This window comes from Carcharodon carcharias, chromosome 16 (genome assembly GCF_017639515.1).
Source record: "Carcharodon carcharias isolate sCarCar2 chromosome 16, sCarCar2.pri, whole genome shotgun sequence".
NCBI classification, from domain to species: Eukaryota; Metazoa; Chordata; class Chondrichthyes; order Lamniformes; family Lamnidae; genus Carcharodon; species Carcharodon carcharias.
Window position 1 is genome coordinate 2,386,759 of NC_054482.1, and position 27,605 is coordinate 2,414,363.

At 38.7% G+C, this 27,605-nt stretch overlaps 1 protein-coding gene across 1 annotated transcript in view; it reads left to right on the forward strand.

Moving 5' to 3' along the window:
• Positions 1 to 27,269, forward strand: part of cdc73 (cell division cycle 73, Paf1/RNA polymerase II complex component, homolog (S. cerevisiae)) — a 384,146-nt gene extending 356,877 nt beyond the window's left edge. Inside the window, exons 14-17 of the mRNA XM_041207677.1 lie at positions 3,420 to 3,581; positions 10,375 to 10,475; positions 17,969 to 18,110; positions 23,949 to 27,269. Of these exons, the coding sequence (XP_041063611.1) occupies positions 3,420 to 3,581; positions 10,375 to 10,475; positions 17,969 to 18,110; positions 23,949 to 23,985 (442 nt within the window). The 3' untranslated portion in view covers positions 23,986 to 27,269. The remainder of the gene's footprint in view (positions 1 to 3,419; positions 3,582 to 10,374; positions 10,476 to 17,968; positions 18,111 to 23,948) is intronic.
• The last annotated feature ends 336 nt before the right edge of the window (positions 27,270 to 27,605 follow it).

Here is a 27,605-nt window from a genome sequence, read left to right on the forward strand (position 1 = left end):
TCAATGGAACTGCTTATCCCGTCAATCTATAAATTGCTGTTACTCCATATCTTCAGTGTTCTGCCTAGAAATGCAACTGATTTGAGCTCTTACATTTAACATTAGTGATATACAACAGATCATGTGATCCATTCAGTAAATGCTACTTTGGATAGTTGAATTTTGCCAAAGGGCACCAAGGAGGAAACTACATTTGAACAAATTATGTGCCCATATGACGAGTAGCAACAAGTCTTGTCTTATCTTCCGTCCTCGTTCCCAAGGGTTCACGGCAGCACCATGAACAATCTTTTCCCACTGCTTTCTATTTCCTGCTGGCTTCACAGCCTGACAGTTCTGATATTATTTTTCCATGCCATCCTGGGTCTTCCTTGGGTACATTTTCCAGGTGTTCTTCCCTGCATTACCTCTTTCCAAACTGTTGTGTACACCCCTCCTGTTTGCATCACTTGTCCAAAATATGTGAGCTTCCTTGATGTCACTGCCTCTTAACACCAGCTTTCTCAAGCACCCACCCGTTTGGCTGACCATCACACAAGTATTATCCATCTGAGTCCTTTCATTTCAAATGCTCTTATTCAAGCCTCATCACTCTTCTTGGTGATCCAGCTCTCATAGCCATACATTGTCACTGGCCACACAAGGGCTTTCAGAAGATGAATTTTCTTTGTAATCAAGATGTTGTGGCTACTCCACACTCTAAGTGGCCAGCAAAACCCACTTGTGCCCAGGTCTTCACTGCCCACTTTAGCCAGCTATTTTCTGAGCTCCTGTTGAACCTGTCCACCTCGCATAACACCCTAGGTGATACTTCAGTCAGGACTTTCAACATTGATGGCATAATGTCAACAAGCAGTCCCCTACTTCTAGTTGATCGCCCTTTCACCAAATTGAGGCTGGGATTTTACAGCCCCGTCATGGGTCAGATTTTGAAGCAACTATTATTGTAAAAGAATTTATCTTTGTGAATTTTTTGATTGCTCCAATTAGTGAGAGCATTTTGATATCAGTGGGCAATACTTTAGATTTGAAACAAAAACAAAAACAGAATTACCTGGAAAAACACCGCAGGTCTGGCAGCATCGGCGGAGAAGAAAAGAGTTGACGTTTCGAGTCCTCATGACCCTTCGACAGAACAGTTCTGAGGACTCGAAACGTCAACTCTTTTCTTCTCCACCGATGCTGCCAGACCTGCGGTGTTTTTCCAGGTAATTCTGTTTTTGTTTTTGTTTTGGATTTCCAGCATCCGCAGTTTTTTTGTTTTTATCTCTGACTTTAGATTTGAAGTTCAACTTTTTCTTCATATCTCCTGAACTTCCCAAACAGTGTTTGCATTATTTTTTGATGTGTGCATTGCTTCTGCTGTGGAAGGTTCAATACTCATGCTTTTTCTGCTAATTGATTAACTGTTGAAGGTATCTTAATAATAGATTACAAGTTACAAAGACTGATGGAATTATGGAGATTGTTAATAGGTTCGTAAGAGATTCTAGGCAACATGTACCCTATTAAATATTGGCTATATTACATGTTGCAGACAAGACCAAGAATGCTTCTGTTTTAAATTAAGGAGCAATGGAAACCCACAGAAAGCTGCATCTAATCTATCTTAATTGGAAAAACAAGATTAAAAAGGGAGAGACTTGATCCAAGTGATTTTCAGTAAAATAAACCTTGATGGAATCTGGTTCCATGACCATAAGTTAAGTAAATCTTGCGATGCGACCTGTTCACACTTTATGGAATACACTTTCACATGGTGCAGTGCATGCTAACTTAGCTGAAGCATTCAGGAGAGAACTGCCCAGATGATAATTTAGTAGAGTTAGAGGCATGCAAAATAGTTGATGTAGGTGCAGAAATACAACTGATTGCATTGTCAATTCTTTCCTCTAGTGTTTCTTTTCTGTCCTTTATATAAAAATTTTGTTTTCTTCTAGACAGCTTGAATTTTTAAATTTCAAAATCTACTTTTTACGTGTACCTCTTTTTTTTATTCATTCACGGGATGTGGGCTTCGCTGGCTGGGCCAGCATTTATTGTCCGTCCCAAGTTGCCCTTGAGAAGGTGGTGGTAATGAGCTGCCTTCTTGAACTGCTGCAGTCCATGTGGTGTAGGTACACCCACAGTGCAGTTAGGAAGGGAGTTCCAGGATTTTGACCCAGCGACAGTGAAGGAACAGCAATATACTGCCAAGGCAGGATGGTGAGTGATTTGGAGAAGAATATCTAAGTGGTGGTGTTCTCATCTATCTGCTGCCCATGTCCTTCTAGATGGTAGTGGTCATGTGCTTGGAAGGTGCTGTCTAAGGATCCTTGGTGAATTCCTGCAGTGCATCTTGTAGATGGTACACACTGCTGCTACTCTGCGTCGGTGGTGGAGGGAGTGAATGTTGGTGGATGTGGTGTCAATCAAGTGGACTGCTTTGTCCTGAACAGTATCCAGCTTCTTCAGTGTTGTGAGAGCTGCATTCATCCAGGCAAGTGGGGAGTATTCCATCACACTCCGGACTTGTGCCTTGTAGATGGTGGACAGGCTTTGGGGAGTCAGGACGTGAGTTACTCGTCGCACAATTCCCAGTCTCTGACCTGCTCTTGTAGTCACAGTATTTTTATGGCTTAGTCCAGTTCTGTTTCTGGTCAATGGTAACCCCCAGGATGTTGATAATGGGGGATTCAGTGATGGTAATGCCATTGAACATAAAAGGACGATGGTTGGATTCGCTCTTGTTGGAGATGGTCATTGCTTGACACTTGTGTGACGCGCATGTTACTTGCCACTTGTCAGCCCAAGCCTGGATATTGTCCAGGTCCTGCTGCATTTGGGTATGGATAATCATGAATAAAGGTTTATAAAATTGGCTGCATAAACTGCCCTTAAAGAAAAGCAAAACTTAGATTTATATGGCATTTTTCACATTCTCACAGCATCAGCTGCCAACAAATTACTTTTGAAGTGTAAATCAATGTTACTTTGTAGGTAAATACCGTTGTTGTTTTGCATATTGCAATGCTTTGCAATGGACAAATGAGATAACCAATCGGTTAATCTATTTTAGTAGTGTCAGTTGGAGGTGAAATCTTGGCCAGGACATAGAAAATACCCCTGCTCCTCTTCAAATATTGCCATGAGATTTTTTTTTTACATTCACTTAAATGGACAGATAGACCACAATCTAATATCCTACCTAACAGCATCACCTACAATTCAGCATTCCATCTATACTGCAATGAAGTGTTAGCTTCATCTTGGAGGGGGGGCCATGATCTTCTGACTGAGGCAAGAGTGCTACTACTGTTCCAATCTGACAGTTGTAATGAAGAGCTAACTTTAAAAGAGATTAGTTAACTTTTTTGCCTTCCAGTTGTTGAGAAATGCAGTGAGATTTTATGAAAACTTCTGTTGTGTTTTTTCATCAGGTTTTTCCCATCTGATGAGAAGAAAAAGCAAGGATGTCAACGGGAAAATGAAATCCTGATCCAACGGCGAAAGGACCAGTTACAACCAGGAGGAACTGCCATCAGCGTAACAGTGCCTTATCGAGTGATAGACCAACCTCTTAAACTTTTGCCGCAAGACTGGTATGTGCATTTTTAGATACTGGGCTGAATAATACTGTCGCATTTGGCTTAAAACTTATCTTTTGATTAACTGCTTCAATACCACTAGCGATGATAGCATTCCTGTTTCTGTTGAATTCATACAGATCATTGTTACTGTTCTAACAGTTAAATAATAGATTGGAAGAAGAACTTAATTTTAAGAAGTTAAAGCTTCAAAATTTGCAAACTATTTTGTGCAGATTTAAAAGATTGAAAGTCGATTAGCTGCCATACTGATGTTTTTGTAGTAGAAGGTTCTTTTTTAATAAACATAGAAACCTTTGTACAATACCCAGCACAAAAGTTCATGTTTTTGTTGTTGGAATTCCTAAAAATCATGAAGGATTAATAGGGGGAGAAAACGCAGGTGCTTCAGTGGTACCATTTCCTGTGGGGAGAAGGTCTCTTAAGGATGTGATTCTCTTTTCCCCTAAGGTTTGGTCTCTGCACAGTATGTGTCACCTATTGGATGGGAGACCCTCCTCCCTAGATTTTAGTGCTCCTCGGAGGTGTGCAAGGACTTGACTCTGCATCTTCCCACAGCAGAGATCAGAAACCTATTTGTGTGTATAGTCAAATGTAAACCCTGCATTTCCCATTCTGTGTTCAATAACTGGTAACATTAACTGTCAGCAACAAACACTGGGCTTATTTCTAGCTGACTAGGAGATGTAGTGTTGTAATTTTAAACTCTAATTGGGAACTGGGTCTGAACAGTACTGCAAATGCTTTGGCTCTGCTGTCCATGCCAGGAAATACATTATTGGAAATACCAACACTTAAATTAGAAAGCCACCTGTTTATCTAGCTGCCCTTAACATCCAACTGTCTTACCTGGCCAGTTACTGAATTTCAAGTAAGACTCTATTGACTGTTAATGCAAATGTTGACTGGCAGTGCATGGTGACTCAAGTTGGGCACAGTAAACTGGCTTTGAACAACTAATATGCCCTATTTTCCTACAAAATTGTGTTTACACAGTATTTTTAAATGTGGCTATTCTAGCTTCCCATGTCACCTGAAAGCAGTTTATTCTCACAATAACTTGCACAAAATAAATGAAAAGTATTCAAAGCAAATAATGAAAGTAGAAGAGGTTGGTGGCAACATCTTTATGGAAGAGAGAAATCAGTTATATAGATAGAAGAGGACAGTGATAAATCAGCATCAGATTTTGTTTATGCCTTTCAGAGACAACAGTAAAACAACTTAAAATTAACAACACCACTGGGTATTATTTGATGAAATTTATAAAGACATTTTTAAAGAAACGTGTTTGCAATTTTGCTGTAGTAGCAAATGGTGAAAATTACCTGCTCCCCTCACAAACCATTCATATTGGGTGGGGCTGGAGAGGCGGGGTGGGGTTGAATATCATTTTGGAAATTGCCACCAAAAATGCATGTCCACTCAACAATCGGCTGCAACTTCTTTTCTACAGTAGCTGTAAGGAATTTTTCCATCGCAGTTCTGATCACTAGGAAACAGTCCATGTACATTAGTAGGCATGAATTGTTGTTAAAGCATCATACTTTACTCCAGCTTTACAAGTTGGGCTGCAGCAATTCACACCCTACTCTGCAGCCTGTTCAGCAAACTGTTTAGGAATTCTTTTAATATAGCCAATCTGCTGCTTAAACCCACTTTCCTTAGGAAGCTTTTTCCTGTAGTAAGAGCATTTTTTACAATGTTTTATACATTTTTAAAATTCCAGTTCTTAAATAAAATTAAGTGTGATTTAGAGCAATTTTTAAATTTAGGTTCAATGTTTTGTGAATAAAAACCTTGTAGATTAAATCTAACAAATGCTTCCAAGATGGTCTCAAGAGAAAGTTCATGACTATGCTGTGAAACTTGATTTTAACAAAATTCATTTCACAGCTCTTGAATTGGACTGCTCACGTTCATCACTTAGCTTCCTTGCTGATGGAAATACGCAGTGACACACATTGGCTACTGTGGCAGATGGTGCGGCTGTGACAAGTTGGGGTAGCGGGGAAAGAAAGTTTCAGAGAATGCAAACAACATTTGGAAGGCAAATAAAAGAGGTCAAGGAATATTGGAAAATAATTGGGACAGTATAGTTAGTCGCTGCCTGAGGAACTGGGCAGGTTGGGAGAGGGTACCGAAATGTAGTATTTTGTTCTTATTGTTGCCGCAATTACCATATTTAACCATATTTATATGAGTGAGAGAGAACATAACGTGAAAAGCACATAGAAATACACACAAGTTACAACATGGAAACAGTTACAACACAGCAACAGGTAGTTCAGCCCAGCCAGTTCCTGTTAGCGTTTAACCTCCACGCAAGTAAATATTTCTAATTACCTGCTTTGAATTCAACTCTAAAGCCCATTTTATTGCTCTGGGGTTTGGGGAAAACATCTAGAGTTTTAACAATCTTCCTTCAGAATTCTACCCAATGACCCTTTGTATAAGATAGTACAATACACTTCAGGGTGCATGGCCCATTTGATTTGGATTTTTCTGAACAATTTATTGTTTAAAACTCAATTATCATGGTGCCTACTAAATAAACGGAAGGTCAGAAACACAATTAATTCCTCATTATCTGATGTATCCTGAAAGTAGTCTGTGTTCTCTGCCCAGAGCACTCATTTTCCAAGCTACGTTTACAAGAAGTTTAAAGCTCAGAAAACTAATTACTATAGACTGCCAGCAAAAGGCCAGCTGGAATCTCCGTGACTGATTATGAGCCTAAAGTGAATGTTACTTTCCAGAGGCTTTCTTTGGAATTTTTAATTTGCTAGGAAGAGAAAGGAGTTCCAGCAATCACAGTATAGAACCTGGTTAACCATATCTCAAGAAGAAATAATTTACATTGATACAGTGCCATTCACATCTATCTTAAGAAATCAGTAACCATGGGAAATAGGAGAATTTCCATGGATTTCAGATATCACCTCTCTGATAAACTGCCTGAACTTTAAAGATCTGTCTGGTGTTGCATCGTGCCATCAGAAAGTTCTAAAGGTTAATCCATGCTGAATTTGCTGATCTTGCCAAGAGTAGCAACGCACCTGTGACCCCAGGCTGGGGTAAGGGAAAATGAGCCGGCGTTCCTGTTTCTGCCGGACTGGAATGTGCATGGTGGATTTTGGTCCAGGCTCAAGCTGTGGGTTCCACAACAGTTAATTAACTTGATGTCACTCATTGCCTTGCATAGAGGTGAAAAATGGCTATTTGAGCAGAGTACCAAAGAGCTATGCTGTAAAAATTAAACAACATTCTCAGGAAGGGAAGAAAGAAAAGACAGCACATTTCTCCATAAAATACTAAACACACCCACTTTAATGAGATTTTAACATTCTTCTCATAGGCTGTTAACTGCAAATTCAAACTCTTTATAGTTTGCCAATTCTCTTTCATCATGACACAAAGCAGGAGCCAGATCTGTGCAAATGCTGCACATGTTTATTAGGACATTTAAAAGTCTTGCATATATTACATACTTCATAACTAATCTCCTTTAATCATGTTATTTGCCATGCCCAATTGTGGTGTTATGGTTTTGCCACCTTCTGGAGCACCAAGCTCTCTTCATATTGCACTCCAAGATATCCAGCCCCAAACATTCAATTTCTGGTCCCTGTGCTAACAGACATTTAGAACACACTTCACTGGAAATTGGTTTTAAGTTGTTGCAGCACTTCTTAAAAACTTTATGGGTAAGTGATGGGGTGTGGTAAATGGTTAGGACATGGAGGGGAAGGAAATTTAGGGATTTGGCTTTTTTTGTGAATGGGTGATTTTTCCTATAGGACTTTGCCAATCACTGAGAAACCTTGTTTTATTGTTTGCTGCTTTGATTAAACAGTATAGCATGGGATACCCCTGTAAGTTGTTAAATCTTTTCAAGGACGGTGAAGAAAGAATCTTCATCCTTCTTCCCAACATTATCTTCTGAATGACCACTGCGCTTCCCCTGCTCCTACTGGCTCTTGTATTTATTTAGCCCAAGTGCCTAACTAACTCTTCAAGTGGACATAAACAGGCTGTTAGAATGGGCAGACATGTGCCAGATGAAATTTAATGCAGTGAAATGATATATTTTGCGAAAAACAATGAGGAAAGGCAATCTGAAATAAAGGATACAACCCTAAAGGGGCTGCAGGAGCAGATGGACCTGTGGATGGATATGCACAAATTGTTGAAGGTGACAGAATAAGTTGAGAAAGCAGTTAATGAGGCGTATGGGATCCTGGGCTTTTTAAATAAAGGCATTGAGTAAAAAAGCAATTACCTTATGGTGAACCTTGGTAAAATTGAAACAAAATTGGCAGAACTGGGCTGTTCTCCTTTGGGAAGAGGAGATTTGATAGAGATGCTCAAAATGATCAGGAGTCTGGACAGAGTAGATATGGAGAAACTTCCCCATTGAAGGAAGGGTCAGTACCAGAGGATACCCATTTTAAGATGGTTGGCAAAAGAACCAGAGGCAAAATGAGGAAAAGCTTTTTTAAGCAGTGAGTGGTTAGCATCTGGAATGCATTGCCTACAGTGTGGTGGAGGCAGATTCAACTATGACTTCCAAAAGGGAATTGAGTAATTTATCTGAAGAAAAAAAGATTTGCAGGGCTAGAATGGAAAGACTGAGGAGCAGGACTAGTTGAGTTGATCTCACAGGAAGCTGGCATAGGCAAGATGGGTTGAATGATTGCCTCCGGTGCTGCAACTAATCTATGATTCTTACTCCATCCATGCTCCCTTCTCACACCTTTATCATCCCTGCCCCATCAAGCCGCCATTCATCCCTTCTGATTATCCAAATGCACACGTTTTTCCATTGTGGATTTTTCAGCATCCTGACTCCTTTTCCAGCTCACACCTCATCCAGTCAATCGCTTTTGAGAGCACCATTCTTTCACCAAACTCTGTGTCAGCCACAGCTTAACCATTTCCTCTATTCCATAACCTTTACTGCCAGAGACTCAAACCAAGCCCTGACTTGCCATTATCAACCTGAGTACTGCTAACCTCTCCACAGCTCCTTTTTCCCTCCTTTTTCCACTAACAACTTTATATCTCCCTAACATTCAATCCAATCTCATTAACCTTCTGCTACACACAGAAAATTTTACAATTATAATCCAACGTGCTCCCGTCTGCTGTAAGAACAAACCTTTCACTTAAAACACTATGGGCAGAATTTTGCCCTTGGTGGGTGTGCAGGCCCCACGGGCTCAGCGGCGGGCGGACAGCCGACCCCCACTGCCGAAGCGGGGCCCACCGCCATTTTGAGTGGGCGGGGCCCACCCAGCAGCCTACCCAACAGGAAGCACTATGTGCTTCCTGTGCAGGGGGTGGGAGGGGGGAATCCCCAGCTGTCAAAGTGCACTCTTTCGCGCATTTGTGTGAAAGAGCGCACTGCTCCCTGAGACTAAGTGCTGTCTCAGAGAGATTAGTGACAGTCTAAAAAAAATTTTAAAAATAGAAAAATAAGAATATTATTAACACGTCCTCTTCATTTGACAATATCACACAAGATGGGACATGTTAACAAATATAACAGTACATTTATTAAAGTTTTCTTAAGGTTGGACGGGCCAGGCCTTTAATTACTTTAAGTACCCTGTCAATGGCCTCAATTGGGCATTGACAGGTCGGCGGGCGGACAGCTGATTTTGCTGTCCGCCCGGCTTCCTGAAAATTTCAAGGGACCGGGATGACGTCGGGGGTTCCTCCCGACGTCATCCCGCATCATTTTCCTGTCGGCAAATGGGCCCCACCCCCAAATCACTGACGGAAAAATTCTGGCCGTCTGCTTTAACTTTCTGCCTCATGACACTCTATCATTGAGTCTGCCCCAACATAAACACAAACTGACTCAAGAACATTAAATTCTATGACTTTTATTATATATCTATATATCAAATAGATCATATAAATTTTATTGAATAAGCAGGTTATATAAAACTTTACTCCAAGTAAATTAAACATAAATGTGTGTATAAATGTATTTATAAATGTGTCTGTATATATATTGACACCCTTCAATTTATTACTTTGTATATTTCACATTCATTTATTCTCATTCCATTCCCTTTATTCATAAAGCTGCAAATATAAAACCTTTTAAAATAAAATCTCCCTTTTTCTGTTTGTCGAATTAATTTGAATTTCTGTATAGTTTCTTTTCACCATTTCCTCTCTTTAATGTTCAATTCCTTAAACTAATGAGCTCTCCCTTTTATTTTCAAAAACATCTAGGATAGGTTAACACAATAGTAGTCTCTAATACAGAATATAATCTTTCTCCCCTTATCAAATAGCACATTGAGAAAATATGTACACATGGAACATAAGCCTAAAGGTAGGACTAATGTATCCACAGTAACCTTAAAAATCCAATTATTCAATCATCATAAGTAAGTTACCCTGATGTTTTTGTACAGAATAAAACATCATATGCTCTGACCCGCTTTGAAAAACGCTATGAGATCTATTATTAAAATAAATTTGGTACCAAATGACTAACTGCATGAGCAGTGGTTGATTTTTTTTTTAATTAAAGTTGGATTTTGAAGGTGCGCAGACGTGGGACACAGCAGCCTTAATGGGAGATTGGGAAAATCAAGGCACTGTGATAGAAAAAACTGAGAAGAAACCCCAAAAAGATATTTAAAAATTGTCTCTATTAAAATTGTAGTTTTTAAAATATTAGTCTTCTCTGTCCCTTTGAGAGTTATAAATTAGTCTTTGTAGCAAAAGAAATCTCATCAAGTCTCATTTTTCATTTCTCTTTCAGGGATCGTGTTGTGGCAGTTTTTGTGCAAGGAGCTGCATGGCAGTTCAAAGGATGGCCATGGTTATTGCCTGATGGATCACCTGTGGATATTTTCGCAAAAAGTAATTTTTCTGCTTTTATATAAGGATATAAGAAACAGGAGCAGACCATTTGGCCCCTCGAGCATTTAGTTGTTCAACAAGATCATGGCTGATCTTCTATTTCAACTCCATTGCCCTACCTCCACATTCCTTGATTAGTATCCAAAAATCTATACATCTCTGCCTTGAATAAACTCAATGACAGCATCCAAAGATTCACAACCCTGTGATTAAAGAAATTTCTCCTGATCTCAGCCCAAAATGGCCACCCTCTAATCCTGAGACTGTTATCCTTGGGTCCAGACTCTCCAGCCAAGGGAGACAGCGTCTCAGCTCTACTCCACTCTCTACTCTATCACCCCCTCTTGGAATGATATACTTCAATTAAATCACCTCTTGTTCTTGCAAAGTCCTGAGAGCATAGGCCTGTTTCTCCTCATATTGCATCCCGTCAAAATGAATTTGTGTTGCACCCTTGCTGACAAGTATACCCTTCTTTGGGTAAACTGTGCACAGGTCACCAGGTGTGGTCTCACCAAGGTGCTACATAATTGCAGCGTTGTCCTTTCACTCTTATAATCAAACCTGCTTGCAACAAAGATCAATATAGCATTTGGCTTCCTAAGCAGAGAGTCTCCAAATCTTCAACAGTTCTAGCACTATCAAACTTCATTATTTATTTGTAACTTATATTTACGGCCGTCTATTGAGCCAATGTTTATACGAACATAACAAGGAGCAGGAGTAGACCATTTGGCCCCTCGAGCCTGCTCCGCCATTTAATGAGATCATAGCTGATCTGATGGTAACCTCAAATCTGCATCCTGCCTACCCCCGATAACCTAACATCCCCCTTGCCTTAAAAATATTCAAAGACTCTGCTTCCACCACCTTTTCAGGAAGAGAGTTCCAAAGACTCACGACCCTCAGAGAAAAAATTTAGCTTCATCTCAATTTTAAATGGGCAACCACTTATTTATAAACAGTGACCCTTATTCTAGATCCTCCCACAAGAGGAAACATCCTCTCCACATCCACCCTGTCAAAACCCCTCGGGATTTTTTATGTTTCAATCAAATCACCTCTTACCCTTCTAAACTCCAGCAGATATAAGCCTAGCCTGTCCAACCTTTCCTGATAAAACAACCTGCCCACACCAGGTATTAGCTTGGTAAACCTTCTCTGAACTGCTTCCAGCACATTTACATCCTTCCTTATGTAAGGCGACCAATACTGTACACAGTACTCCAAATGTTGTCTCACTAGTGTTCTGAAGCATAACTTCCCTACTTTTGTATTCAATTCCCCTCGCAATAAATTACAACATTCTATTAGCTTTCCTTATTACTTGCTGTACCTGCATATTAGCCTTTTGCAATTTGTATAATAAGACATCCAGATCCCTCTGCATCTCAGAGCTCTGCAATCTCTCACCATTTAGATAATTTGCTTCTCTTTTATTCTTCCTGCAAAATGGACAATTTCATATTTACCCACATTATACTCCATTTGCCAGATCTTTGCCCACTCACTTGACCTATCTACATCCTTTTGTAGCCTCCTTCTGTCCTTTTCACAAATTACTTTCCTACCTGTCTTTGTGTCATCAGTAAATTTGGCAACTATCCCATCCATTCCTTAATCCAAGTCATTTGTGTAAATTTTAAATAGTTGAGGTTCCAGCACTGCCTGTGGCACACCACTCGTTACACCGTGCCAACCTGAAAAAGATCCATTTATGCTTACTCTCTGCTTCCTGTTAGCGACCAATCTTCAATCCATGCCAATATGCAGCCTCCTATACCATGAGCTTTTATTTCTGCAAAAACCTTTGATGTGGCACTTTATCAAATGCCTTCTGGAAATCTAAGTACAGTGTGTCCACCAGTTCCCCTTTATCCACAGCCCATATTACTTCCTCAAAGAACTGTAATAAGATAGTTAAACATGGATTTCCCTTTCACAAAACCATGTTGACTCTGCCTGATTACCTTGAGCTAATGTTTCAAAATAATTATTAAAATTGATTGCCGATCATTGGTAACTATTAAATATATAGTTGATGAATCCAGATCAAACCCACTTGATAGCTCGCTAAGTATCCCCAGGACCTGACTGCGTACATCCTAGGATTTTAAAAGAGGTATCTGCAGAGACAGTAGATGTAGTGGGTATGATTTTCCAAAGTTCCCTAGATTCTTGAAGAATTCCAGTGGATTGGAAGTCAGCAAATGTAACCCTGCTATTCAAGAAAGGAGGGAGAGTGAAAATACGAACTATTTCAGAAATCTTAACAATGCACCTAGAAAATCATAGTAGATCAGACAAAGTCAACATTGTTTTACAAAAGGGAAATAGCATTTAACAAATTTATTCGCATTTTAGACAAAGGGGTGCTAGCAAACTTGGATTTCTAAAAGGCATTCAGTCCAGTACCACACACAAAATAAATACCCAGGATAAGGGCTCACGGATTTGGGGGTAAAATATATTAGAATGTATTGAGGATTGGTTAATGGAAAGGAAATCATGTGTTGGGATAAATAGAGGGAAGTTTCAAGTTAGCAGCCTGTACCTAGTGGAGTGTCACAAGGATTATTGCTGGGGCCTCAGCTATTTACAATCTATATTAATGACTTAGACAACGAGACAGAGTATTGCATCTAAATTGGCTGATGATACAAAGCCAGGTGGGAATGGAAGATGTAATAGATAGATAGGTTAAATGAGTGGGCAGCAAGATAGCAGATGAAGTATGTGCAGATTATGTAAGATTATTCACTTTAATCGTAGAAAAACTGATTTTGTTTTTAAGAAGGTGCGAAACTTGTAAAGATCGATGTTGGGAGAGAATTGGGTGTACTTGCAAAAAGAACAAAGAAAGATAGCTTGAAGATACAGCAAACAATTAAGGAGTTAAATTGCATGTTGTCCTTTATTGCAAGGAGATTGGAATACAAGAATAAGGAAGTTTTGCCACAAATTTGCAGGCCTTTGGTGAGACTACGCCTGGGGTATTATGTGCAATTTTGGTCTCCATAATTAAGGAAGGATATACCTGCATTAGTGAAGGTTAACTAGATTGGTTCCAGGGATGAGAGGATTGTCCTGCGATGAAAGGCTGAATATATTGGGCCTGTATTTGGCAGTTTAGAAGAATGAGAGGTGATCTCATTAAAATATACAAGATTCTAAAGGAATTTGACAGGGCAGCAACTGAGAAGATATTTTCCCTGGCTGGGAAATTTAGAACAAGGGCTCACAGTCTCATGATAAGGGGTTGATTATTTAAGACTAAGATGATGATAAATCTCTTCACTCAGAGGGTTGTGAACCTTTACCCCAGAGGGCTGTGGATGCATTTAGTATATTTAAAGCTGAGATGAACAGATTTTTGGTGTCATGGTGAGTGGTGGGAAAGTTGAGGCAGAAGATCAGTCATGATCGTATTAAGAGACAGAGTCAGCTTGAGAGGATGTATGGCCTACTCCTCCTATTTCTTACTTTCTTATGAAATTTGATGTTAATGCTGTTAATGTAAATATAATACTATTAGAGACCCACTGCTTAAATTAGAATGTGATTAGGCAGAGTCCCATACTGTTTTATGAAAGAGAATTCATAATTTCTAATAGATTCATCAATCTCAATTGATCCAGCCTCAACAGCTCTTTGGGGGAAGAGAGTTCCAGACTTCCAGTACCCTTTGTGTAAAGAAATACATCTTCACATCACCCCAGAATGGCTTTGCTCCAATTTAGAGGTTACACCTCTTTGTCTGGATTCTTCCACCAGAAAAAAAGTGTTTTCTCTCTATCTACCCTAATAAATTCCTCAATCATTTTAAATACCCCAAGGTGCTTTTTTAAAATTTTGTCTTACAGCACTGTTAGTGTTCTGCTTTCTGCCTAGTTAAGGGTGCATCCACATTGGAAGTCTAGCATCAATGCAAGTTGATTTTGGCTTCACACCAACACTAAATTTGAAGCACAAATCTAGAATCAGAAAGAATAAGAACTGCCAATGTTGTATTTATGGCATAGGATATAAATCAGTATCCAACTTCTTATACTCATCAGTCAGTTAAACTTAAACTAGCTATATCAATAATGCAGTTAAGGGAACAGTTAAGAGGCTGAGTACTTTGTGACAAGTAACTTATAACCCCTTGATGCTTTCCTGCTGTCCTCCAGGTTCAAATTAAGAGTGTAGTGGAATGTTCACTGTTCACCTGGATGTGTAACAACACTCAAACATGACACCATCTAGGACAGAGCAGTTTGTTTGAGTGGTGCCTATGCTTTGGTGTTAGGCAACCCTTTCCACCAACACTTGCTCCAGCGCAAGTTATCTATACCTCAGTGACTCGCCTAAGCTTGCTCTGTCAGAACCTCACTGCCCACGATTTCTAGCACCAAGAAGGACAAGAGCAGCAAAATAATTAAGAACATGATCACTTCCATGACCACCCCTTCACCCCACCCACCCGCCAATCCCAACTCTTACAAGTACCAAATCATCCTGCATTGGATACATATTGTGCTTTTCGTTCATTGTCACTGGTCAAAATCCTTGAATTTCCTATCAAAGGAGCACATTCATTCAGATCACGAAGGCTTCCCAACACCACCACCTCAAAGTATCTTGGAGTAGGCAATAAATGTGGATTTTTTTTTCTGTTAAGGAAAATTAGATCTATTGTTGAGAAATGGGACTTGAATTGAAGTGTGATATACATTCAAAATCACAACATAGTAGAGAAACAACAGGAGTCTTAGGTTTCACAAGCAACTTACTCTGAACTGTCCAACAGTTTCTCTTTCTAGCATTTAAGTCCATGATTGCAACTGTTCAAGGAAAAGGGGAAGTACTCAGGGTAACTGGAGGAAGCCAATAAAATTTCCCCTTACCAGCATCCCCTATCATTTTAAATACTGCTACTCTATTACTACAATTCACATTTACATCTCCTCTAAACTCACCTTCTTCTCTCTACTCGCCCCATTACCTTCTCCTTTTGCCTTGAATCATTGCCCATTTTGCCATTTAACCTCCTGCCTTTCAGAGTTTTGCATTTGTTTGCATCACCCCCACCCACCCAACATTTTCCTGCCTCTGTACTTGCTTAAAACCTGTTAAATCTCTTTTTTTCAGTTCTGACAAATGGTTATCGACCTGGATTGTTAACTCTGCTTTTCTCTCTTCATAGATGCTGCCTGACCCATTGAGTATTTTCATTTTCTCTTTTTGTTAACGCATTGTTTCCAATTGTTCTGAAGCAGTGTGTTAATGAAATAATGTCTAATGTGTGACATATGGCTCTGAAGTCTTGGCCATCTGGCCCTAAGATCCCAAGCCACTAAAGCCTATATGTACCTGTATTTCTTATTCACTGCTGTGTCCCATATGAATTTTTTAATCATGAAAGTGTAGAAAGGACTCTTTTTAGTTAAGTTTCCTGTAGTTGATGAACCTTAATCACAGCATCAAGGTCTATTATTATTGATAATATCAGATTTTTGCAAATTTTTGCAAATTATTGGGGAGCATGAATTCTAAAAATGAGTAACAAACACAAGGCATCCCACAAAGACAAGGAATAGGACACATTGTTTAGTGAGCAAATTTACCAGTAAGCTAGCAAAGATTATATAGCTTGTTTTTTAAAGTTTTAACATTTAATAAAGGATCTTAAAAATATTTTAAAAACCTGAAACATACAAAATGAATTATTTGAGATGTAATAGTAATTATTGCATTTTTTGAGTATTCTATTGTTAAACCCTCCTTGAAGGGAAAATACTATAAATCCCACATGATGTGTAAAAACTTTAATGATGAAATGCAGCTCTAATGTGCAAGAATACAGTTATTCTTCAGAACATGTAAGTGTGGTTCTTGATGTGACATTTCCAGGTCTGGTATGCGATCAGATATTGGCTAAGTGAACCACATAATTTTATTGAAATGTGTCCCAAAGCACTTAGTCCAATCTATTTAGATTACATTGCTAAAATGCACTTGGATAATAATCATGAAAAGATGACTATCATGCAGTATATTTTGTTTTACAATCCCCAGCCCAAATAAACTTGACCTATTCCTTTAAATTAATGGAAAACTGGGGTTGCTGCAAAATTAGATTTAATCTATATTTGACCGTTGCCTAATATTATGATTTCTTCCTGTAATGCCTTTAAATTTTCTATATTTTGTGCACTCAGATCACTAGGTAAAACATAACATTCAGGCTGTGACAGTTTAAGAGGTAGTTCAGAACATATTGCTGTTGTTAAATATATATCTTAAAAACACTCACCTGAGCTAATACACAGTTCCTTGTACCATTGAGGTAACAATGATTTGGTAATGTCTTTGGATTGTGTAATTCTAACTTAAATGCATCTTACTGACATATTTAATTACATGGAATGTATGCCAACCGGCAGCAAAATATCACAAATATCTTTAGGAGTGAACCTGACTGAATATTTCATAAGTGATTAAAGTTCTAATTGATCAATGTAATGAGTAGGGATACTCTTATCAAATCACATTTCTGGTCATTTATTTGTAAGCAATGTATTAATTTAAACAATGCCACAGATTCAAAGTTTTATACGAACTTAAACCTTTAGTGCTGATACAAAGGACATCTCCACAGCTTCCAGGCTACATTGTATTACATATTTAACATGAGCAGGAGTAGGCTATTCAACCCTCGTGCATGTTCCGTCATTCAGTTAGCCACCCCGCCACCAACCTCGACACCTTAATCCAGCACTAATTGTGAAACCAGGAATCTGCACGAGTTTCGTTTTTTCTAGTTTCCTGGATTCATCCTGCTGAGGCAGCTGGAATATAGATTAGATTTGACTACCAGCAGCTGTCAGAAAAATGAAGCCTCAATTTTGTTGCCTTAATTAACCTAGGGGAATAATTTAAAAAAACATTTTTAAAAAATAGGATCTTGATTTCTGTGTGGAGTAACTTGTCTAAAGGCTGAAGGGATTAAGTATTTGACTTCTCATCAAAAACAAGGAACTCATATTCACTCGCACTCTTGCTCTCACTCACACTCTCGCTCTCTCAGACATTCTCTCTCGATGTCACACACACCCGCACGTTGAGTGTTGCCAGTTCTAAATCAGACCTCAATGGTAGCTAGATGGTGCAGAAAGAGCATGTTCATTTTGGGTACTTGCATAGGTTTGGTTTTTTTTATTGATTTTTTGGCTTTGGTACATTTGTGTAGAATCTAAAGATTCACATAGAATCCTTGGATAGCTGGGAGCAGATGTCTTGAAATGAACCTTAAATTGAATTGAATTAAAGACAGTTGACTGACTTAGTTATGTTGTTAAAGATATCGTATTACTCATCATTGTGAAACACTTTGGGTCAGCCCGATATCATGAAGGGTGTTAAATAAATGTTAGTTCTTTCTTTAAGCTTTTCCATATGGTATTATTATTACACCTTAATTAAAGGCTGCATGTTTCATTCTCTCCCAGTCAAGGCATTCCATCTCAAGTATGATGAAATGCGTCTGGATCCAAATGTTCAGAAGTGGGATGTGACGGTGCTGGAATTGAGCCACCACAAGCGCCATCTTGACAGAGCTGTTTTGCTGCGCTTCTGGGAGACTTTGGACAGGTGAGTAGCAGATAAATTGTAACTGCAGTGTTGTCCATAGATTTGTAGAAATAAGCAGTATCCACAGTACCCCTTGCATTGAGGCCCCAAGTAAATATATACCATACTTATTGAATTTACATAATGCCCTTAACATGCCTTTCAGTTATGAATCAGTTTCACATATAATTGATTTTATCGTGACGTAACATGTATTATGTAGGCAAACCTGATGACCATTATAGGTCAAGCAAAATCCCAGGGTGTCAATGGCTGATTTGGTAGCATTGGTTGCTGATGGAACATTGGCTATGAATTTCCTGCGTTCCTTCAAATTGTACTGTGAAATCTTATGGCCTGGATTTTCCTTTGAATTACTGCACATTTTAGGGTGACGAAGAGATGAAAATGCCTTTAAATTGACTGCAAAAATAACTGCACCTGAATTCTCTTCCCGATAAATCACTGGTTTCCTTTAATGTTCACTGCAGGCCTGTTCTGCCAGATTTAAATGTAGTCAGTGTGGGGTGGGCAAAGTTAACCCCTCCACCTCAATCACCTCTGTTTCTTCTGCAGAAATTGCGGGGCTGTGGGATACCAGAAGGATTAGAGCTTGGGCCTCGGCTACATACAATCTAGATCAATTACTTAGTTGAGAGCATTGAGTGTAATCTATCCAAGTTTGCTGACTGGCAGTGGAGGCAGTCCAGAGAAGGTTCACTAGGTTGGTCCCAGGTATGGGAGGGATTTTCTTATGAGGAGAGGTTGAGTAGGTTGGGCCTGTGCCCATTGGAGTTTAGAGGAATGAGAGGTGATCTTATTGAAACATATAGGATTCTTAGGGGGCTTGACAGGGTAGATGCTGAGAGGTTGTTTCCCCTTGTGGGAGAGTCTAGGACCAGAGGGCGTAATCTCAGAGAAAGGGGTCACCTATTTAAGACAGAGATGAGGAGGAATTTCTTCTCTGATTATAGTGAATTTGTGGAATTCTTTACCGCAGACGGCTGTAGAGGTTGGGTCATTAAGTATATTCAAGGCTGAGATAGACAGATTTTTAATCAGTAAGGGAATCAAGGGTTATGGGGAAAAGGCAGGAAAGTGGAGTTGAGGATTATCAGATCAGCCATGATCTCATTGAATGGCGGAGCAAACTTGATGGGCCGATGGCTTACTTCTGCTTCTACATCTTATGGCCTTATACAAACCTAGGTAGGCAAGTAAGCTCTGAGGAGGATACAAAGAGTCTGTAAAGGAAAATACACAAGTTACACGAGTATACAAGAACATGGCAGATGGAATATAATGTTGGGAAAGGTGAAGTTACCCACTTTGGAAGGAAAAATGGCAAAGCAGAATTATTTTTAAATGGTGAGACTGGGCAATGTCAGAGTTCAGAGGGACCTGGGTGACCTTGTACACAAATCACAAAGTTAACATGCAGACACAGCAAGCCATTGGAAGACACATGATATGTTGTTCTTTATTATAAAGGGATTGAAGTATAATAGCGAGGAAGTCTTGCTTAATTACATAGGGCCTTGGTGAGACTACACCTGCAGTATTGAGTACAGTTTTGGTTTCCTTAAGGAAGGATATTCTTAGAGGGACTGCAGCGAAGATGTACTGGACTAATGTCTTGTTTGAAAGGATTGCCCCATGAGGAGATATTGATTAGACTAGGACTATATGGCCTAAAATTTATAAGGCTGAGAGGTGATCTCATTGAAACATATTAAACTGTTAAGGGGATTGATAGGATAGATGCTAGGAGCATGTTTCCCCTGGCTATGGAATCGAGAGCTAGGGGGTCTTAGTTTCAGAATAAGGGGTTGTCTATTTAGAATTGAGATGAGGAGAAATTTCTTCACTCTAAGGATTGTGAATCTTCGAAATTCTCTACCCCAGAGTGCTGTGGATGCTTAGATTCAAGGCACAGATTTGTTGATTTTTGGGTACTAAGGGAATCAAGGGACAGTGCAGAAAGGTGAAGTTGAGGTACAAGATCAGCCAAAAGCATATTAAAAGGTGAAGCAGGCTCCCACGGCAGAATGGTCTACGCCTGCTCCTATTTCTTCTGTTATTATGTATTTACTTGAAATAGCAACAACATTCCCTAGGAAGTGACAATACAATTTATTCTCCCAGTGACTGCCTTCTGCAGTTTACTTGTTCCAGGTCTTAATGTACTAATTCAGTGAAGCTCCCTTAGTATATGGTTGAGTGATAGGTGACTGTTGTCACTCCCCTGGGGTTTTAGATTACTGAGATGACTCTTATAGCAGAATAATTTCTATGCCAGTGGAACTATCTGGCGCTTGCAAGAACCAGTAGCGCCAGCACATCTGAAGCTCTCCTAATTTGATAGCATTGAGGGGACCTTAAGAAATGAACTCTCTGCCACTGTTTGTAAGGACAGTGAGATCCACACTAACTCCTCAAAGTCCACAGGAAGTGGGCAAAGGCTGAACACAACTAATTGATGTTATTACAGACCAAATGGTCTCTCAAATTCTTGAATCCCAGTGAACAGCTATTGAAGGATTGGTAGCTTTCACTCCAGAAGCCACCATTGTCCTTAGAAGTTCTCCTTTGCATCTTGATGCTGCAACAGTTCCTCAGGCTATCATAGTTTCTAGGGTATTCTGCACATCATCAGAAATGCATTGATGATGTTGTCACAAACTATCCCATTTATCCTTTATTTTAACCAAATGCAGAGAGACCATCTTCATTATATGCATTCAAAATCATTATTCGCTGGAAGATTTGGATCCAAGGCTACTCAGCCAAGGGTGGTTGTTCCCAACTCTTCCCCTGCCCCCCACCACCTTCCTTTGAAGAGATATCTGTCTGCCTGTCTCTTTCTTTCTCTCTCTCTCTCTCGCTCACAGATGCACCCCCACCTACTCCCATGTCCTAATTTTCACTTGTGCTCAGTAGATTACCAGACAACCCACCTCCATGAACCCATTAGAAAATGTAAGAGCCAAGTTGCTGAAATCCCTGACGGCTGTTATTTCTTCTGCCATCTTACTGCCTTTTAACTGGTGTTGCAGCAGAACAGTATTTCCACCCCTCTCCACTGCATTGAGTCAATAATGGCCCCAAGCTTTTGACCACAGATCCACTTCAGCATTAAAACCACCTACTTCCACCTCTGTAACATTGCCCACCTCTGCCCTGCCTCAGCTCGTTTGCTGCTGAAACCTTCAGTCATGCCTTTGTGACCTTTAGACTTGACTATACCAATGCTTATCTGGCCAGCCTCCCACCTCCCTCCCTATATAAACTTCAAAACTCTGATGTTATATTCTAATTTTCACCAAGTTCCATCACCCAATGTTTGCTGATCTACATTGGCTTCCAGTCCAGCAAGGCTTCAAATTAAAATTACCATCCTGGCTTTCAAATCCTCTGTGGCCGCTCCCCATCCTATCTCCGTAACCTCCTACAGAGCTCTGAGATCTCTGTACCCTTCCAATTCTGGCCTCTCACACAGCCCCTACTTTAATTGTTTCACCGTTGGCAGTCATGCCTTCAGCTGCTAGGGCTCTAAGCAATGGAATTCCCTCACTAATCTAATCCATCTCTTTTGTCCTTTAAGATACTCCTTAAAACCAACTTCTTCAACCAAGCTTTTGGTCATCTGTCATAATATTTCCTTTTGTGTCTCGATTTCAAACTCTGATAATGCTCCTATGAGCACTTTGGAATGTTTTACTATGTTAAAGGTAGTATATAAATTAAAGTTATCATTGAGAAGAAATTGGGACAGGTCAGCAGCAGTTTTGCTTTGGCAAGTGTTCAGATTGGCCCCCTGGCAGATCTGCTAATGATGGCCAAAAATCCACTCAAATCATCAGATGAGGTGGATGTATCTTCCATTTAATTCTTCATCAGTGCAGCGTTTCCTTAATACTGATGAATCAGCCTAGTGGTTGAACCTTGGAGTGTTTTGAAACTGCATTTTTAAAAATCTTTTTTGTTAATGGGCCTTGAAAACAGAGATCAGTCTTAAGAACATTTTATTTGGAGTGTAATCACCTTGTGTGTAATATTTAAAACAGGATGTGCTGTGACAACTCATTCGTTGCTGATCCATCCACTGACAAAATAACAATGAAAAACCGAGATTTGCTGGCTGGCTGAATTCTCAGTTGCCACTCCATGTGATTCCTCAGTACCAAATACGTTAATGACACACTGCTATTATCAATTCCGTTATTGTGTAGTACTTTGCCTACAAACTTGCTGAGATCTTGCAAGCACTTTGCCAAATGATAATGCCTCCTTAACCATTTTTAATCTTAGTTGACCTAGATTCTTCAAGTGAAGAAAATTTGATGAAAAATTGTGCAGGATCATCTTTTTGGCAATCTGTCAAGCTAATTCATTTCCTAAGTACAGTAACCCCAGTCCATAATTTATGGGTCCCTCATAAATGGCAAAGCCATGAAAAATTCTCTTTACAGAACGTCTTTGACTACGGCATGCTTTCTACATGGCTCCCAAAGAATGCATTTTCTTAGTGTAGGGTAGTGAATGGGATGGGAGGCAGGTGGTGCAGTGGGAGTGGACAAGCTGAGCATAAAAAGTTGAAGTGTTTAATTTTGAAGCATATGTTTGTTCACAAAATCAGTGCAAATGAAATGTTGAAATGATCGAAAAGAAGCAAACAATGAAGATTCCCAGAGAGTTCAATTTTCTCTTAGTAGAATTGAAACTGTCTGGATGAAATAGAAATTAGTCTTTCTTTATGTTGGAATGAACTGTAAAATAAATTGAAGCACAATTGAAGACACGCTGGTTGGGGTTCCTGGTTATCGAGAGTAGAGGGTATAATTTTTGGAAGTTGTGTGCCGCCTTGTTTTAAATTCTGTTTTGAATTTCTTTTTTTTGATGTCTGATCTATTGAAAAATTAAAGAAAATCAGCCCAACTTTTAAATGCACATGTCTGAAATTTTTAAGAATGAATACAAGTATCCATTGAAAAGTATTTTTCACATCTAGAGATCAATTTTAATTCTTTGTGCACAAAAGACTCTTCAAAATATATAAAGATCTTAAAAGTATAGTTTATTAATGTATCTGGTATACAGCCATCAGCTGTGTCTTTATTATACTGGTTTTAGATATTAAATGCAGTTTTTATAGACTGGACAAAAAATTAATTCAGTTTAAAATGTCTAGGAAAGCTTGGCTGGACGCCGCAGTCAAGAACAACTGCCAACATATAGACTCTCGTTATACAGTTAGGTTCTGATGCAAATCTTTTCATTTGTTATCTTGGATGGAACGTTTAACAACCAAATATTTTACTTTTATTCACTTTTGCAGTTGATTGTTAGAAGGGGTGCAAGAATACTGAAAGATTTCATGGCCAACATTTGTGCATCTGTTGTAATTACAAGTCATGAGCTGAGTCTTTTGTGATAAGGCTGATGTATTCACACACAATGCCTTCCTGCTGGTGTGCTTATCTCTCCAGCTCCATATCTGGAGGTACAATTCATTGTGTTACACAGAAGGTTGTATAACATATTTTGCATGCATGTCATTGTCCAAATTCAGCCCTTGGTGCTGTACCATAAAACATTCAGCTCGGACTTCAAGGACATGTCAATATGTAGAAAACTGCAATGCGCCATCATTTATATCTAAAGGCTGTGTCTATTTCTCGAGGGAAAAAGCATGATGTGCAAATTGTCAGTATTGGATTCTTTCACTTGTTTCACCAGAGCCCATTTTTTTGCTGCAACTACAAAGACCTTTGCAGCATATTAATACTAATTTAATGAGTGTTTGTAAATTCAATAATTTTGGTTGTGACTGAGTATTTTTTTTTGTTAATACAACAGGTACCTGGTGAAGCACAAATCCCATTTGAGATTCTAAGTTGTCTGAAGCTCTGTGGTTGCTGCCATTCATTTCTGAGAGATTGGAGGAAATCTACAAGAGACACATATATCTTGGGACTAAACTATTTCATTGGCGTGTCTGCGTTTGTCAAAAGCAGTGACAGTATATTATGGGTCAACCTGACATGTCTTGTACGGGATACTTATTGGAAAATTTTTATTACATTGGGGAATTGATGTCTGCAACAATTAGACATAAACAATTGTGCTTATACTACCAGTTTTCCAATGGTAGATTGACTTCTAGTCTGCAAACTCAAATTTGTATTTTATTCTATAGTGAGTGTTTATATTTCATTTTTATTTTTCAGGCAGCATTATTTTTTAATTTTACTCCATCCATTTTCTTTTCCAACTTTCATTTTATGGACAATTGTTTAGTGTAAGCTGCAAATTGTATATCATCACTGCTGTGGGGTGGGGATTTCTTCAAACAGTTCTCAGGTAGAATAAGTGGTAAAACAGCCATAGATGACATAGGTGACTGATTCCTTTTTTGTTTTTGTAAAATATTATTCCAAAATTTTACATGTAAGTACAGTTGCCTTGAGCTGTAATGGGGCTTGAACAATCACTTGGTTATTGTCAAGAATTTAGGCAATGCAAGGAAAAAAAATAAAAAGTCCATTATTCCTATTATGAAAAAATTAATTGGAAGCCCTGAGCTTTAGAGCATTGACTGAAAGGTAGGTAATAATGGCTTGTAACTTTGAAACCTATCATATGTACTTGGCTTTCTAAGCACGAATGTGAAAAGCTGATAGCGTACTTTCAAGTTCTGTAACACAAACTTCTTAAAAGTCCATCTAGTACCGAAATAGAAATGATTAAGAATCCAGTTGTGCTGCTTGCTGACATGAGATAAATATATTACGTAAAGTACCCTTTTGTTGCTGTTTTCATTACACTTCCATTAGTTTGCTGAAAGAGTTCACATTTATTTCATTCTTCTTTAGGGAAAAAAGGAAGGGTTTTTTTTTGAGGGCTCAATCATCATTCATTCAGCCTCAAATGCAAGCAGTACCAGTAAAACATATATAGAGCTGACGGCAGTGAGCATTTTTAAAATTAATGTCTAGGATAGCGCTTTCAAAATTTAATATAGCAAAGTTTGGCTCATTGTGATACATAGCAGGAGTCACACTGATGCAATGTATTTATTTAAATAGTGATCATAAATAATAAATAAAAACTGATATAGCAAGCTGATAGTTGAGCTGGACAATTACATAAGGGGAAATGTAAGTGCTTTAAAGTGATGCCCACCACAGCATGGGATAGTGCCAAAATGAACAACTCAGTCTATTTTCCTAATGTGAAATTCAGTATCTTAAGATAAAAAAAAACTTGAGCACAGCATCTGATTTAGCAAAAAATATCTATTCGAAGCTGTTTGTAATGGCCCGGGGGTAAAATAATTTACCTCCCTCATGCCACACCTAGGCTTACTTTATGCTGTTATCTGGTTTGAACTGGAAAGTAGTGTTGTACATTCTACGATGTGTTCTGCAGCAAGCAGAGATCCTGCCGTTTAGGTGGTTGAAACCCAGTCAGATAGATGGATTTTTAGTTTTAACTGCTGGGTTGGATAACCAGAAATAGAGTGGCAATGACACTGATGCTCGAAAAAAAAAAATCACAGTTGAAATAGGATAAATGATATTTATTTATTGAGTGCTATGCTCTAAAACTTAAGACTATCTTTGTGTTGAGTAAGTGTAACAGTATCCAAGGTCAAATGTCAGTCGTGACAGAGTTGGAGAACAATGAATAATTGTTGTATCAATGATGCTTTCTTTTCAGTGAAGCTTGTATAAACTGAATATTACACTTCTCTTATTGACCGAAAAATAGACAAGAACAAATCCTGCCTACGTAGGTGGAAGGAAAAATCCAATTCATATCCGAACTATTCTATTTTCAAAAATAGTGTAAAATCAAACATTAAAATTGTCCATTTAAATTGGAATTTGATAGCGGCTATAATGTTGCAAGGTAAAAGCAAAACGAATTAATAACAGAGTTGAATGACTATGTTCATTTCATCATTAAATTACCTATTGTGTTGCCTTCGATGTAGCCACAGTGAATAACCCGTTGTCATTTGGGTGAGCAATTGTACAAGCTTCATGAGAAAACAGATGCCAGAACAGCTTGTGTAAAATTGCTGACCGAGAGTGGTGGGCTTGGAAAGAAAATTCACAGCAATATTGGGAAGATGTAACTGTTCTGCACCACCCTGAAGAATAAATAGGTTGCATGCTTCCTGGCATCACTATTTGTGAATAATTTTCAGTGTCTCACCAGCCTCAATTTGCTAATTCACTTTATATTTCATGATAAAATTTACTGGTACATAATGCAATGTTCAGTCTACAATTTCACAATTAAAAACAACAATTTCATCACACACTTGCTCAAAGCGATTTGACATCAACATTACTTCCACATTGTAAGAGAACCGACTGAAAGTAACATACTACACCTCAAAGCACACATCATATGAATTGAAGTTAATCTAAATCTTCATTCCTATCATCATTATTCATTGTACCATCTAAACCTATGTTGTTGCTGTTTATCCAGCAAAAAAAAAAGGTTGATGTCTGCCTTTCTGCAAAGTGTCTGCCAAAAAAAATGAGATCGTTGTGTGTGTGTTCATTATTTAATGTAGCTGCTGTAATGGTTTAGTGAAATTAAGCTCTTTGGATCTTATTGCTATTAATGTCAACAATATTAATCTGTTTGCTTTCAACTGTCTCGCACAATAATTCAAGTAATGTGAAGTCATGGGCTGTAACATCAGGCAGTGAGGTGAGCTGCTTCTGCTTGGTGGCACATTGTCTCCTTTTCCCAGTTTTTAAATTCAAAAAATTTGTATATTTTTTTGCTTTATTTTGTAGTGAGAGATATACAGCAAAAGGCTCTATTTTCACAAGTAGGGTTTTTTGTACCAAATGTTACACGTAGGAAACAAACTGTAGCTTTCACAGAAATGCATAAAATTGCAATATGTTAATGCTTTTGTGCAGATTTCTAAAATGCCACCCATTGTAAAAGACTTATCAGTTAGTTTATAGTTAGATCTGTAATAAGGTCACATTTGTGCTATTATGGTTTAACACAAATGGAGCTAGAAGCACAAATTAAAAATGACCAAAAATGGAATAAACTAAAATACACATGCACCCTTTGGGAAGGGGAGGTTTTAAAAGAAATTGGTTTTTATTATATGACAAATAAAATGATGTAAAATTTAAAGTAGTCTTCATTTTGCAGTTCATTTGTGTCATTTCAATGGTAAAGGAAATATTTTACTGCTATTTAGTAATTTTCACCAATACTCCCCTTTTAAAATGTGAAAGGTGTTACGCAATCACAGTTCTACTTTCTATGTGACTGTACTGCTTAAAATGGTACAAAATGTGGTGACTAATTGTAAATGCTGCACATGCAGAAGTTCAGAGATGCTGTAGAATGACTGCATTGATGGCGGGGCATAACTTGTAGACGTATGGGGAAGAAAAAAAATGACGTAACTTCAATTTCATTGACCAGTGAAGAACTAACAGTGTTGGGCCAAGAAATTTGGCTCTG